This window comes from Leuresthes tenuis, unplaced genomic scaffold, assembly GCF_036924035.1.
Source record: "Leuresthes tenuis unplaced genomic scaffold, fLeuTen1.0.hap1 SCAF_12, whole genome shotgun sequence".
Lineage (NCBI taxonomy): Eukaryota > Metazoa > Chordata > Actinopteri > Atheriniformes > Atherinopsidae > Leuresthes > Leuresthes tenuis.
In genome coordinates, this window is record NW_027325366.1 from 7095126 (window position 1) to 7110692 (window position 15567).

Here is a 15567-nt window from a genome sequence, read left to right on the forward strand (position 1 = left end):
GCCAAAATTGTCAGTTTAGCCTTTGAATCTATGGTGCTTTGTTGTTTCTGCGTGAGCAGGTTCTTTGCAGCTAACCAAATCAGCTGCTACTGAAATCTAGGTCAACTGGGTTGATGGAAATTATTGGCTGTGATGTCAACTCAGCGGAAGTGGCTGTGAATGGACAAGAGAAGCAAATGGTCATCAAAAGTGTCATATTCCCATTTTAATGAGGCATAATAAACTCCGATCTGTGCTGCTGCGCTCTCTGTTAACTATAAGTTTCAGTAAAAGTTTTTACCAAACATCTGATGGAAGTTAAATGAAATCCTGTGTGCTAATAGACATACAGTAAGAGAATGTGACCTAAACTGAAACACTCTGCATTTATTGATTGGCATTTGCATTGATGTTCTAGCTGAACTGACCTGACATGGCCAATGGACACCTAGTGAATTATAACTTGTTTTTACTTACATAAGAACTTAACTAAAAGGTGACTGTCACACTGAATTACCAGAGGAATGACAGTCCATGTAAGAACGCCAGTGAATATATGATGCTGTGTATCGAATGACATTTAAGGTTCCTGGCGACTAAAGTGCCCTGTGACTTTTCTGTTAGCACCACCATTATTTGCATTATAATGAAAGACGATTAGAGATGAAATATAACGACTTTGGTGACCCTTTGACTTTTCTGCTGGATCAGCAATTGACACTGAGTGCATTGCCGCAGGATTTGGACTCTCACAACATGCAGTTAAAAGTTTAAATTGCTTCCAGAATTAAGATTCCCCTCACTTCCAATTTCTGCTTAATACTGATTAGAAATTATGCACGTTATGCAATTATGCTAATAACTTTACAACATGCTAAACTGAATGAACTGAACTGGATGAGATAGGTAGATAATCCACTATTGTATTGCTTTTGAATTGGAAATGTGTTAGCCCAGGGCTCTATACTGCTTTTTTGGGGCAGTGTGAAATCAGATAATGCCATGTAACTTGGAAATATGCCTCCTGTTGTTTTTTCTTTCATAACAGCCTGTCATTACTACAAAAAAATGGGCACCAATTGATATTTACCTTTGTCAGGTCGATAATCACACTACTGTTGTGGTAATTTCACTCAGCCATTAGGCTCAAAGAAAAACTTTTTAAAAGATCATTTAAAGTCTCCTCTTTCATGATATCCCAAATTAATGATGAGGATAAGTTGTGGAGTCAGCTGTTGAGCTCAGGTTGAAAACAGGAAAACCCCAATCCTTCTGAGATGCAGAGTTTATAAGGTTTTTCAGTTAAAGGTTGTCATGCATTTCATATAGGCTACTGCTCTTGTGGCGCAACATTTGTTAAACAACTAGTTTTCTAGTTTGGTCACAAACTCTAAACATGAAAAACTTGAATTGTTACACGTCTGCACGCTGTATTTTAAAGACAGGAAACAACAGTAAATTCGACATTCAACTGCTAAGGAATGTAGGAAGGTAAAGGAAAAACTGCTTTGCATCACATTCTTGGGTCATAATTGCTTTGCTGAAAAAACCCCAACAATGTTGAGCTCATTGGTGATTGTAACTAAGTGGAACCAATTAATCATTCAACATGCAACTGATATCAATAATGTTCATTCCCTCTTAAAAGATTATTGATAAATGTTTTGGTAATAAACTGGCAGTTTAGCCCATGGGAATTCCAAGATGCTGTTTTATTTTAAAGGAATAAATCTATGTTAAGGGATTTATTCATGGCATCTACATTAGAAAAAAAAAACACTGTTTAACTTCATGCTTTTTTCTCATACATTAGTGTTACTCCATTCTGTGGCAATTTCATTTCAGATAAATTAGAATTTTAGTATTTTTTGTAAACTGTTTATTACTACAAAATTATTTATGTAGTACTATACTGTTAGGATAGAATCATGAAAGTGTAGAATTAAAGTTGATGCAAGTAAAATCTGTTCTGGTGCTTCTATACTTTTCAGCTATGACCAACACTGCTAATAAAGAAAAATAACAATCTGGAGCTATGTTACAAGCTGACATCATTTGCAGAACTGTTGCACTCACAGGAAGGAAATTTGTTAGCAAAGGATTACGAACAACACACACCTGCTCAAAATAAATCCAAATGTTATTTTAGTTGTTTCCGGACTGCAGATTAAATCACACATTCTTACTCAGCAGATGGATTTAGAAATTATATGTGGAATTCTAAACATTTTGATCAATATTAGCTTAAAGCAAAAAATTCCCCCTCTAAATATGACCCACATTTAATCAACAAAAGCAACCTCGCCTGGTGCTGTTTGTTATAGGCCAGTGGAATACAGCAAATCACGAAATATTACTTTTCACTAAAACCTGATATGCAGACGATGGATTCTGCAAACATGCTCACGGAGCCACACAACAGATGCATGTAAAAGAAGCAGGCCAGCATACATCCTTCTCAGCTGGCAGTCCTGTGTTCATTCCATCTTGTTTTGCCTTTCCACATAAATTCCCAGCATGTCACAAGGCTTTTTCCACAGGGGAAAAAAACACTCTCATTAGGATCATCACCAGCCCGAGAGATCAGATTTACGACGTGGAAAGAAACACATTAGGCTGCTTCTAAAACTTAGCTCATCTCTTCCTCAAACCATTTAAGGATCCTTTGGAGACGTCTTGAGCACAATTCACTTCAGCATGACACCTCGTTCTTTTGTCTCAGAGCCCTGTCATTTCCAATTTGAAGCACAGTCTTACAGGACCATGTGGACCTCATGAGCGAGGTGATGTCACCAGTGGACTTAACAGTGATGTAATGAAACTGCTGAAAAACTTGGCTAGTGGGACACACTAAATACCTCTCTTCATGAGGGAATGAAATGTGCTCACATGCACTAAAGATCAGAACATGACTCTACACAGAATAGCCTCTGTTCTATTGATGTTCTTGTGCAAATGTCACATTTGGAAAACTGTGGTCCTGCTGAGGCTTTTCTTTTAACTTTCTGTTAGCCTTAAATATTAATTTTAATGTTTGCGTCAAGGTGTAGAGCCGCAGAGAATTTAATGTTTATTTTTGAGTTGAGATCGAAATTTTATACTTGGTCATGGATACACTTCATGTTGTGATTATGAATGACGAAAAATATAGCGATATTTTCTTCTAAAAGGCGACTTTTATCAACTTGTCCTACTGGCATTAGCTGGGATTTCAGGTTTGTTTACTTTCTCTTGCAGGCGCACTAAGATGACTTTTGTGAGTTGGCTCATATAAGTAAATGTAATTCAATTCAATTTAATTTCACTTCATTGAATTGTATTGGATAGGAAGATACTAATTACTACTAAATGAACTAGCACCTAATTAAAGGAAAAAAATTAAAGGAAAAAAAAACGTTTTTCTGCAGTACTGCCATGACTTTGAAGTTTTGTTTTCTAAAGACATCTGAACTCGTAATCTTGATCTGCCATTAAACCAATCACAATTTGAATTGTGCTCATGCTGCTTTGGTTCATAAACTGTAATAGAAAACGTCATTCCCATCAGCATGGGCCGTACTTTTCTGCTTACTGCTGCTTTGAGCTAGTTTTGCCTTTCTACTTATAGCCATCCAAGTGATCTGAAGCATCGCTTTCACCGCCACCAATCATCCGCCAGTCTTCACGGCAGCTTCAATCACAACCATGTCCAGGACACAAGTCTGCCACTGGTGGCCGAAGAGCTTGACGAGCATCACGATAGCAAAGGGCCGGTGTACGACCCTAAACAAGATGTGTTTGTCAGCCTCTTTGTAAGATTCCTAATTTTTTATTATTATAAAAGTAGAATAGCTCTGTAGCCGTCTCGTTTATGATTTGAGAAGTTCATGACACAAACCTGAAAAGTATGGGATTGGAGTGATGAAAGGCTTTGGCATAGCTTAAATGCTGCATGCAGGGAGCAGACTCTTTGTTATGACAAAGCCAAAGATGGTGATGAACTAGTTTTGACAAGAAAGCACCACAGAAATTGAACTCGGCAATCTAAATGGATGGGGATAAAACAACACTGTACTGTCTTGTTCTAGTTTATGGTTTGAATTAAGATTTAAGAATCACTGGTAAGCAGAGATTTAGCTATGATTACTCAAAACCCTTGATGTAAGGCTAGTGGCTCTCACATTGTTCTTGGAAACACAATCCATGAGGTCAGAAGTCATGTAGGTTGTTCTTCAAGTCAAAGACAGCAGGCCTCCCTTTGCCACATGTGTTGAATTTTGTTCTCAGTCAGCCAACAGGTGCTTCGAGTTAAAGCTTCTTGATATGTTAAATGTGAGTTAATGTTCCCCATAGCTTAAAATGTTGGCAAATTTAAACCAGCCTATAAAAAAATTAAATAAAGTATTTTTGAGCAACAAGAACCAGTTACGCAGATGTTTGGTTGAAAGGAACTGTATGGGGATATTAGAATATGACTGTTGATAAACTTACCCCCACAGTTCCCTCAGTAAATTCACACCATTGCTCTCACGCACAGTTATGGTGTAGCAACACGCTGGTCGGGACAGTAAAGTGGGTAATCTTTACACTATTCTTCCTCCAAGAAATCTCTCCACCCTGTGCCTCCGGAGAGCCATCCAGCTGCAGCCACATCCTTGAAACTGCTCGCCAAGATTCCCAAAGACGCAGAAGCTGTCATTGTTTTAGTCGGTAAGCTTGAGGGACAAAGGAGATCAATTAGAGGGATTATATCTTTTCTTTACTTCTTTGTTTTTGTAAAACTTATTGAAAATTCTCCAGTAGGCCATCACTCATTTGTGAAATGATTCAGTTCAAACATGAGAAGATCTTCATAATTATGGTATCTACTTCTCTGTGTTGTGCTAAAATATATCATATGCTGAGCAAGTTTTTCTTCTTTTCTTGTTTTTAAGGCTGTGTTGAATTTTTGGAGCAGCCTGCCATGGCCTTCGTCAGGCTGAGCGAGGCGACCCTCCTGGAGTCGGTGCTCGAGATCCCCGTTCCTGTTCGATTTCTCTTTGTTCTGCTTGGCCCCAGTCAATCCAATGTGGACTACCATGAGATCGGACGCTCCTTCGCCACTCTCATGTCTGACAAGGTAGATATAAAATGTATGCCTCTAACGTCAGTCACAAAGAAGAAGGCATACGGATTGTTATCACTTTATGAGAATTAATATTCTTGCAAAGAGGACAGGCCAGAACTGAGGATTCCAGTTTTAAAAAGTGAAAGTTAGAATTGAAGCAGTCCTGATAATAATTTTCTTATGTTTGTCTCTTTAGTTTGTATGCTCTGTCTTTGTGATTCCACTGCTGACACCCAGTTCTGTTTTACTGTAGAATTTCCATGAGGTGGCCTACTTTGCTGATGACAGGCAGGACCTCCTGAATGGTATCAATGAATTCTTGGACTGCAGCATCGTGATTCCACCCTCTGACGTAGAGGGCAAAGATCTCTTGAAGACAGTGGCTGACTTCCAGAAGCAGTTGTTGCGCAAAAGAAAAGAGAGAGAAGGCAAGAGGCACCAATCCATATATGGAGCGGAACCAGACAATAAAGGTATGCCGTCAAAACCTATAGGGCCTAAATGAAAAGAATAATTCTTCATTTTTCATTCATTTTCCTCCCTACTTTTACAGCTTGAATTCAGAAATGAAAAACATCACTCAGCGGATTCATAAATTAGATTATTTTGTTAAGATGATGTATGTTCAGAAAAAAGATTTTGTGTCAAAATAACCATCTTTTCCTATGAAAAGAACTGTCAACCCATTTAGATAAAATGCTTTATCATTGAAATGAAGATATCTTCATTTCTCCAACCAAACAATTTGAATTCTCTCTAATTGGACTTTATAACTAATGTTAAGCAGCAGGAACCTCAACATATTCATAGTCTTTGCTCTCAGGACTAAAGAAATTATTGGGGAAAGGTTTTACCACCTAGAAAGTCCCTGTCTGGGAAGTAGTATTTTCTCAAAATGTCGGTACTTTGGAGCACTAAAAATTTCTAAAATGTCACGTGCTTGTGATGTTTATGTTCAGCAGCTTATCGTGCTCTTTCTGAAGAATAAATTAAAACAGTTACACTTCAGAAGGTGCCACAGGAAGCGCAACATAATGATGCTGTGGTTTGCACTGACAGCTTGCATCAAAGAGGTTCCTGGGTGGAATCACAGCTAGGGTTTATCTGTTTGGACTTTGTATGCTCTCGCTTAGACTGTCTGTGTTTTATATGGGTGCTCTAGTTGTGTAATCATCATTGGTTATCTGTCTCTGTGTGTTAGTCCTGTGATGGCATGGTGACTTTTCCAGGGTATACCCGACTTCTCACCTTACAGCAGCTTTGATAGGCTCCAGTCCTCCTGACCCTGAATAACATGAAGAGGGTATAGAAATTGGATTGATATATGCTTTTTTATACGGTTGTAATATTTTGTTTGTAGGTCGGTTTTGCTTGTGATATTTCCTCTTGAATTACACATCAAGCTCTCTCAGACCAAATAGTTACAGGGGCTCGCTGAGGGTAATAGTAGTCTCCCAAAAGATAACATATATATAATAGTTTTTTGTGTTGTTGTCTTTACACCACAGATGTAATTTTGATGTGAGGGAACAGCCAGATATTTGGTAGATTAATTCAAATCAATTTCTTTGTTGTAAAGGCTTTTCGTCCAATGTATTTTGTTTAATTATTTTTAATGCTAATTTAAGAACTGTTGCTTATAAGGGTAACTTTTTATTGAGTCTATGTTTTATTAGGTCATTTTTGTTATAGCAGCTGTCAGTCCCTGTGTTCAACCAATCACCATACATTTCTCTTGTCCAGACCACTCTGTACAGTCACTGTACTGTCATGTCACTGAAGGTTTACCTCATATGTACCTACTCCAAGGTACGAGCTAAAAAAGACCCTATAAAAAAAGTTTTATGAACTCTGATAATAATCTGTGTTTCGGGTTGGTCAGACAAAAAAGGAGGGACTTCCTCCCATAGCATAGTAACTTTTAAAAGGTTTTTGCTGTGTGAAAGTGTCTATTTTTGACTTGCATATTTAATTTTTTTGTGTGTGTCAAGATCAGTTGTAGTTTTTTGTTGTAATGACGTTTGTAACAATCCCCCTAGACATTAGTCCCGAGGAAGAGGAGGAGGGAGACCAGGAGGTGGACCCATTAAAACGCTCAGGAATCCCATTCGGAGGCCTGATCCATGATATCCGCCGGCGCTATCCACAATATGCCAGTGATTTGAAAGACGCCCTGGACATGCAGTGCATCGCTGCCGTCATTTTCATCTATTTTGCCGCACTGTCACCTACTATTACCTTTGGAGGGCTGCTGGGTAAACCATAACTTTCAACACTGAATTCCATGTCATTTCAATAGTCTAAGTATGCTGTAATGGCTTTTTTACATACAGGAGAGAAAACAGAGGGCATGATGGGAGTGACCGAACTCATCGTTTCAACTGCAACTCTTGGAGTAATATTCTCTCTGCTTGCTGGTCAGCCCCTTCTCATCATTGGTTTCTCAGGACCCTTACTGGTGTTTGAAGAAGCCTACTATAAGGTTTTTTAATCAGAACAAATATACAGTACATATAGAAGCTGAAAACAGTTTAGCATTTTTTACTAGATCAGGTAACTTTTATGTCTTTTCTCTCAGTTTTGTCAGGCCTACGAATTTGAGTACCTGACTGGTCGAGTATGGATTGGTTTCTGGCTCATCTTCATTGTCTTGGTGATTGTGGCAGCAGAAGGCAGCTTCCTTGTCCGCTACATTTCACCTTTTACACAAGAGATTTTTGCTTTCCTTATCTCCCTCATCTTCATTTATGAGACTTTCTCTAAGCTTATCAAGGTAAACTATTAATACTATTAACTCCCCACAGCTCTTGAATTTGCTTTAATTCTTTAACTGTCATACATACAAAAAGCTAATACAATATAACATCTCCTTGTTTCCAGGTGTTTAAGGAACATCCACTGATGGCAATATACCCCACTGACTCCACTACACCAAATCGTTTTCCAAATTTTGATAATCCCATCTTCAACCAGCCTAATACTGCTCTTCTGTCTCTGGTGCTCATGATGGGCACTTTCTTTGTTGCATTCTTCCTCAGGAAATTCCGAAACAGTCGTTTTTTAGGTGGCAAGGTAAAGCCTTTAGAACTGACACTGTAATTTTTAACTGTTGATATAAATCTTTGTCTTCCATCCAGAAGGTTGGCTGTTTGATCCATGTGTTGAAGTGTCTTTGCGCAAGATACTGAACCCTATATTGCCCCCGGTATGTCCTTTGGTGTGAGATTGTACTGAAAAAGCGCTGCATATTGTACATAGCGTGCATATCTAAGAAGCCCCGCACGAGTGTCTATGTGAAGGGGTGAAAGAGAAACATGTGTAGAGATAAGATTTGTAATTTAACAATTGTAAATATTTTGAAATGTTATGTTTGGTTTCTCACCAAAACCCACCAAGTGGATTTCTGAATTCTGTCTTTGCAAGATTTTTATTAATCTTTGCACAATACAGCCAGCTGCAGAGAAAAGTCATGAGGAGACGTGTCAAACTTTGCTTGTGCAAATAGTGATGCATCAAAACAAAAGGGTCTTACACTGATCAAGTTGTTATTCTGTGAGAAAAAAAAAGTAAATAAAACCAGAATGCAATTATTTGAATGTCTCAGGAACCCTTTTTTTATTCACAGTACAACAGAGGAAACATTCCAGATTCTGAATGTGAGACATTTTGTGATCCATGAAAAATACTAGCTCATCTTGAATTTCATGGCATCAACATGACTCAAAAAGGTTGGGGATGGGAGCTACAGGCTGGAAGAGTAAGTGTTGCTCAAAAGAAACAGTAGGAAGAACTTCTTGCAACTAAAATGGCAATTGCCAGACTTGATATGTTTCCTATCTTCTATTTTTGATAAAAAAAAAAGCTGGTTTATGAGATTTGTAAAACACTGCATTCTGGTTCTATTTACATCTTACACAGTGAAATGGGTTGTAATCGTTTAAATTAATTCTTTCTTAAATTTGAGACTTTGTATAATGAACAAGTAGAATTATTGAATAACTTCAAATAACTTTTTTAGTGTTGATTTTAGCCACCATAAATCCTATTGCAGTGAGTAGCAATTCAGGAACTATGAATAGTAGAAGATGCTTGAAGGGAAATTGGCACATCAGACACAATTTATTTATTTTATATATATTTATATAAAAAGACCAAAGATACTGGGAAAGGTTTACAAAGGTTATTTTGTTTAGCTAAAAAGTTAATGTACCCTTGGTTTAATCTAAGGTTGCTTCTGAAGCAAGCTTTCTTACTGTGACTTGTGATGTATTTTTAATGACTTTAACATTTGGTTTCTCAAAATTCTTAGGCCAGAAGAATTATTGGAGATTTTGGCATCCCTATCTCAATCTTAGTTTCGGTATTTGTGGATTATTCCATTACTGACACTTACACACAGGTAACTTCACTGTCAGTAATCTTAGACAACAGTTCAAATGCATTTTTTTCTAAACATTTCATAAGCTAAATGTGAGTATTTTTCATTTTAGAAACTGAACGTGCCATCAGGTTTTTCTGTCACATCCCCTGACAAGAGAGCCTGGTTAATCAGTCCGTTTGGTGACAAGCATCCCTTTCCAACCTGGATGATGGGAGCATCTGTTGTCCCCGCCCTTCTTGTTTTCATTCTCATTTTCATGGAAACTCAAATCACTTCGTGCGTGCCCTATGATTTTGAATATATTGATAATTTAAATGCTCAATGACATATTTATGTGTGATGAAGGATATTCATAAAGACTAATATTTAAATAGTTTTCCTATTTCTTCTCAAATTTCTCAGATTAATTGTCAGTAAGAAGGAACGTCGCCTTATTAAAGGTTCGGGCTTCCACCTGGATCTCCTACTGATTGTTGTCCTTGGTGCCATATGTCCCCTTTTCGGCCTGCCATGGCTCACAGCAGCCACTGTGCGGTCTGTCACTCATGTCAACGCGCTCACGGTCATGAGCAAGGCAACAGCTCCTGGCGAGAAGCCCATGATCCAGGAGGTGAAAGAGCAGAGGCTGACTGGGCTTCTTGTGTCTGTGCTTGTTGGTAAGAGGAAAGGATGGTACCATTGGGTTCCTGATTGATATTTACCACACTCATCTTCAAACCATAGTGTATCAACTTTAGCTCGGCACTCTGGCTATTCAAACTCAGTTTTTTGTATATGCAAGAAACAAGTTGGTGTCCTTCTTGGAGTTGTTTTGGCCCTTTAAAAAACAAAAACAAGATATATTAAGATATAGACAAACAAACTTCCTGTTTCAAGCAAATCAAACACTTAATCCTTAATAGACAATAGCTGAGAGTTATAAAGACACCCTTCCTGCCTTGCATACAACCAAATACTGCTTCAACATAATTGATCAATACACTAAAACACAAAAAATAGATAGATATTTTGCATACATTAGTAATCAGGTAGGCTATGTACAAGCTAAACTTAAGCTAAATTCTAGTTCATGTTTAGCTATTTGAAAACGCTGCTGACTTTCTGCCATGGACACGTTGATTTTTTTAATTTCCCCCACTGGGAGATGAATAAAGTGTTTTTCTATTCTATTCTATTCTATTCTATTTACTGATTGTAAGTTCCGAAGAAGTATTTCTCAGTGTAAATTTGCAAAAAAATGCTGTTTTTTTACCAACTACAATGTTTAATCTGGGGAATCTTGGTACATAAAAGCCAAGGTTGGAAACCACTGTTGGACATGCGTGACCTTTGAGCACTAAGACAGCAGCACATGAAAAACCATCACACCACCCTGATCAATATATCCATCTGATCTAGAGAATAACTTACAAAACTGTTTCCACTCAACATAGGCAGCTACTGCATCAAGAAAAGCAGAATTCTCTAGACAGGAGCTAATTTCAGATTGACAGAGAGGCAATGTGGTCAGATGATTTCACATTTCATCTGTCTTTGGGAAAAGCCTGGTTCTAAGTAAGTGCCAAAGAAGTAAAAGAGCATCCCGTCTTTTATCAGAGAAAGATGCAAAAGGCAACATCTGTAATGGTGAAAAATGCACCAGGGACCAATGAAATGGATGCCTTGGATGATGGCATGGACGACTATACGTGAGAGGGTACTACTGATGCAGAGGCAATTTTTTTAATTTTGGAGAGACATATACTTAAGCTTTGGTAATGTCCCTAGAAGTGCCATGATTATTTCAGCTGGATAATGTGAGATCAGCTCTGAACAGTTTCCAACAGTGGTTTCATAGACAAAGTGTGTGTGGGCTTGACTGGCCTACCTGCAGTCCAGATCAGACTCCAATGGAAAATGTATGTAGCATCTTGAAAAGGAAAATCAAACAATAATCAACAGACAGCAGGGGATATATTTTTGTCGAGATTAATTACTGTGCTGGAATTTCCAAGCAAGTAAACGTGAAATGGAAGGTACGAAGTGGCAACTCTGTAGCTCATTTGGTATCTTCTACAGCAGCTTAGAGCAATTGTTCTTTGTTCTTACAAATTGTCCTCCTGAAGTAGTGTTGAATACAGTTTGATCCAGTTTAGGTATAAAACCAAATTGGTACATCCACATTATTGTACCTTTTGTTTGATTATAATGCTGTTTGAATAAGTAACATTTCAACCAGCACATATAGAGAATATTCATGTTAAAAAAAAAGGCCTCTGACAGTTTAACCCTTCGCTGCCCCCCAGGTATGTCCATAGTGATGACTGATGTGCTGCGCCTCATCCCTCTGGCTGTTCTCTTTGGTATCTTCCTGTACATGGGGGTCACCTCTCTGACGGGCATCCAGCTATATGAACGCATTACACTCATGGTCACTCCTGCCAAGCACCACCCTGACCACATCTATGTCACCAAGGTAACACACTCAATGACTTTGTTTACACGCCTTCTTCCCTATTGTCAGTAGTCAGATGGAATAACCAAATCCAGCAGTGCAGCAACTGCAGCCAGAACTCAAACTGCCTTCTCTGTCACTGAGTTAACTGCGTCAGTACATAAATAACAGAGAGACTGGGAAGCTGAAGAGTCTGAATCATAACAGAGTGTCAGTGAAACCTGAGTAATGGCAATGTCCTATTAGAAACATGTGCACCAGTGTTCTGGTTTTGAGTTATAATTTTTGGCTTTGTTTTGACAAAGTAACCTCATTATTCTTCACATATTAGTATTGCTGAAGTATGGCCCCCAAACTGAGTTATGTCAACTCAGGATAAACATAATTTTCTTTCTGGCCACCTGGTCACTACCATATTCATCACTGCATTTGTATGATACTTTTCTCATCTTACTGTCATGGTCTTATTCACATGATACTTTTGTTTTTAGAAACAACACCTGTTTCTTTCAAGAGTAAATTGAGCAAATTTCCCTGAGCAAATTTTCACATGTATTCAACCACCAAACTTCTGATTAGTGGATGACTGTATCCCCCTTCTGAGCCACAGCTGTCACAGCCACAGCTGTGTGTGAATCTTTACAGCAACTTTTTTCAGCATAGATGCTTTGTCTATTCTTCGTTGTAGAGAATAATCTGAGTGAGGTGGCTCTCTTGGCACATTGATGCTGTGTGTTGAAGGTGCCAAAGCAGAGTTGGTCCTGGTGCAATATTTAGTGACAAGAGATGGATGTGTTGCCAATGTGACAACTTTCCAGAGATGATAAAAAAATCTTTTTTAACTACTATTTCCAGTTGTTGAGGGTTCTGCTGTCTGAAAAACTTTCATGGTTGAGGCATGGATTTGTTTCTCAAACTGGATTGTATTTCATGTTTCACCAGTACCTAAAACAATATGCCTCCACTTACAAATACCCTTGAATTTTCTAATATGACACGACTCTTCTCTGTCTTAATTCAAATTTAAAACTACCTACATGTTGTTATGTTAGACTTCAAAACAGAAAACTCATAAGTTGGAGAATCATTTGAGTATTTAGAAATTGTTTTGTTTTCCATGGCTTATTCCTTGTTAAAAAAATAATCTAGCCACTCTTGCAAATTTTACACTAGATTCAAAGCTTTCCACTAGATGGAGCCCTAAACATATAGATTATCTTTGTGGAAAAGAGAGGTTGTAGAATTCAGTGTGTTTAATGTGTCTCTTTGTGGTTTCCAACCAACACTATGTGTGTTGCTTCAGGTGAAGACATGGCGTATGAACATGTTTACAATTATCCAGCTGGCGTGCATCGTGGCTCTGTGGGTAGTGAAGTCCACTGTGGTCTCCTTGGCGTTCCCCTTCATCCTCATTATGACGGTGCCGCTACGCCGCCTCATTCTCTCCAGGATTTTTGAGGAACGTGAGCTCCAGGCGGTAAGTTTGGGTAGCAGGAGCATTCCAGGAATGTTTTAAACGATGCCACAATCATCGTGTTCGACATGGCCTCAGGATACTTATTTTACAGCAAATTTAACATTTAATGGATGGTTGGCCTGTTTTTATATTTGTTTAATTCTAAAATATCTAAAATGAACTTTACCCCAGTATTCCTGATGATTTTCTGCTCTAATGTAATGGACAGCTCTCTTCTTTTGATTAACTTTTCAACTTATGTGTAAATATTTTTTTTTGCTCTGTGTTCTAACCAGAAAAAGAGACATAGTTTTTGATGAAGCTGGGTATCATGTTTTCTTGGCTCAATCTCTTAATCCCCTTTATGTCAGCACTGTCAGATTAAAGGCTTCCATTTCCATAATGTCAGCTTTTTGAAAGCTTGAATAAACAGCTTTGTTCGTAACTTAACCACAATTTGTGTTGTGATCATCCAAAGGTCTCATAAACCCTTTGAATTGTAGAATTGTCCCAAAATCATCTCAGAATTGAACAAAACCTGAAACATTTTAAACATTTTTGTTTGTTGCTTTATTATTCATCTGGTTGTTACTGAAAAACAAAGGTATGTTTCTAGATTCTTGCAAAATTTGAGAGATCATGATCGAAAGAGAGTCTATCTGGCTAAGCTTTAGTGCAGCCAAGACATATCAAGTCACATCAATCAACATCCCATATTTACAGCTATGGGAAGGTTTTAGGTGTAACAACAGTGTGGCCTAAAGAGGCTAGTCTAAATCCAGTAAAAGCAAAAGTTAGAACAAAACATGAAAGCATTTCTTTGTTGAAAGAAGAGCAGAGAACAGCACTGAGTTTTTTTTTTTTTTGGTGAAACAGATGTTTTTGCCCTTCCCCTGATTTAATTTGGCAAAAACATCGATTAACAAATGGGTTCTGCTTTTAGTTAATTTGATTTGTTGATTTTTCTTTTAACTCCTCCTGTGTTTGCAAAGGCCCTATAAGAAGATATACATATACAGATCAGGAGATCATTTGCTAGGTTTTTCCCTTACCTCTTGTGTGTTTTATAATTGTTATATACCAGTTACATTTAGTGTTAACAGTTATAAAACCCAAAATCCACAAGCTCAGGGAGTTATAATATTCCACGCTTTTTGTACTTTAATCCATGACCTCCCTAAGGAACACATTTGTCCTTTTTAAATGGGTTGAAAAAACCCATTAATATCAGGCTTTAAAGTGGAACGGTGAAGTGTTTCATAAGCATTTAACCGCATCAAATAATTATGAAGTAAGATGTGGGCTTTTATCAGCTCTGGCTATGATATGTATTGATGGGAACACATCACCTGAGTCCTGTAACAAGTATTTTCTTCAACACGGGGAAGAGCAGGCTGGTGCCATATTAAGCACCCAGTTTCTTAGCATTGTCATAGACTCCAGGACCACTACTGGAGTCTACCAGCAGAGGCAGAGTACTTTCAAGGCTGCACCAACAGATGCAGCTGTAGTTCAAAGTACATGTGATTGGTTGGTAACAAGCCCTGTGCTGGTGGAGATGCCTGAGCAATCTTATAAGGAGGAATTGGCAGGATCCAGTATACCTTGGGCAGTTGATGTCGTTAGATAAGTCTATGACACCAATTTTCAGCCTGAGGTGTGGTGCACAAAGGCAGAGGCATAGTGGAGACTTTGGCTCTCTATGCCTTTGCAGAGTGGCAAATGAGCTTTGGATATGGGCTTTTCCACACTTTCACTCCCTGAAAGTGCCTCGTCTGGAGAATCAAGCTGCGAACTGTTTGTTAAAAAGAAGATCAGGCCTGGGACAATGGAGGCTCCACTCAGAGATAGTGGAAGTGATGTACCATTGCTTCAGGATGGCTGTTGCAGATCCTTTTGTCTCCAGGGAGTCGTCTTAATGCTCCCTCTTTTCCCTACGTTTCCCTGGTTGCGGACACACTGTCTTACCATTTGAGGATGTTTTAGTTACTGTGGGTAGCAAGGCTAACCAGGCAGACCCACTTACGTATGGTCTCAAGAAATCTTAAAGTTTCTACAGGATCAGCTTGACATAGTGGCTGCAATTAAAGCAGCGAGGCACAAACTTTATAAGGACTGCAGGGTCATTATTGCCCATTTTTTTGAGGATGTGTGAATACTGAGAGCTCCTGTTCAAGTCCCAGCAGTACTGCCTGAGGATCTTGCATTGATCCTAGATGCCTTGCTGCGCT

General features: G+C 38.5%; 1 protein-coding gene across 1 annotated transcript in view; it reads left to right on the forward strand.

The window, feature by feature from the left end:
• The window catches only part of slc4a3 (solute carrier family 4 member 3), a 68445-nt gene that overhangs the window by 45768 nt on the left and 7110 nt on the right, over window positions 1-15567 (forward strand). Inside the window, exons 10-22 of the mRNA XM_072397908.1 lie at window positions 3587-3770; window positions 4563-4668; window positions 4893-5077; window positions 5319-5538; window positions 7105-7320; window positions 7399-7547; window positions 7644-7838; window positions 7946-8137; window positions 9375-9464; window positions 9556-9722; window positions 9849-10102; window positions 11732-11901; window positions 13184-13357. Of these exons, the coding sequence (XP_072254009.1) occupies window positions 3587-3770; window positions 4563-4668; window positions 4893-5077; window positions 5319-5538; window positions 7105-7320; window positions 7399-7547; window positions 7644-7838; window positions 7946-8137; window positions 9375-9464; window positions 9556-9722; window positions 9849-10102; window positions 11732-11901; window positions 13184-13357 (2302 nt within the window). The remainder of the gene's footprint in view (window positions 1-3586; window positions 3771-4562; window positions 4669-4892; window positions 5078-5318; window positions 5539-7104; window positions 7321-7398; window positions 7548-7643; window positions 7839-7945; window positions 8138-9374; window positions 9465-9555; window positions 9723-9848; window positions 10103-11731; window positions 11902-13183; window positions 13358-15567) is intronic.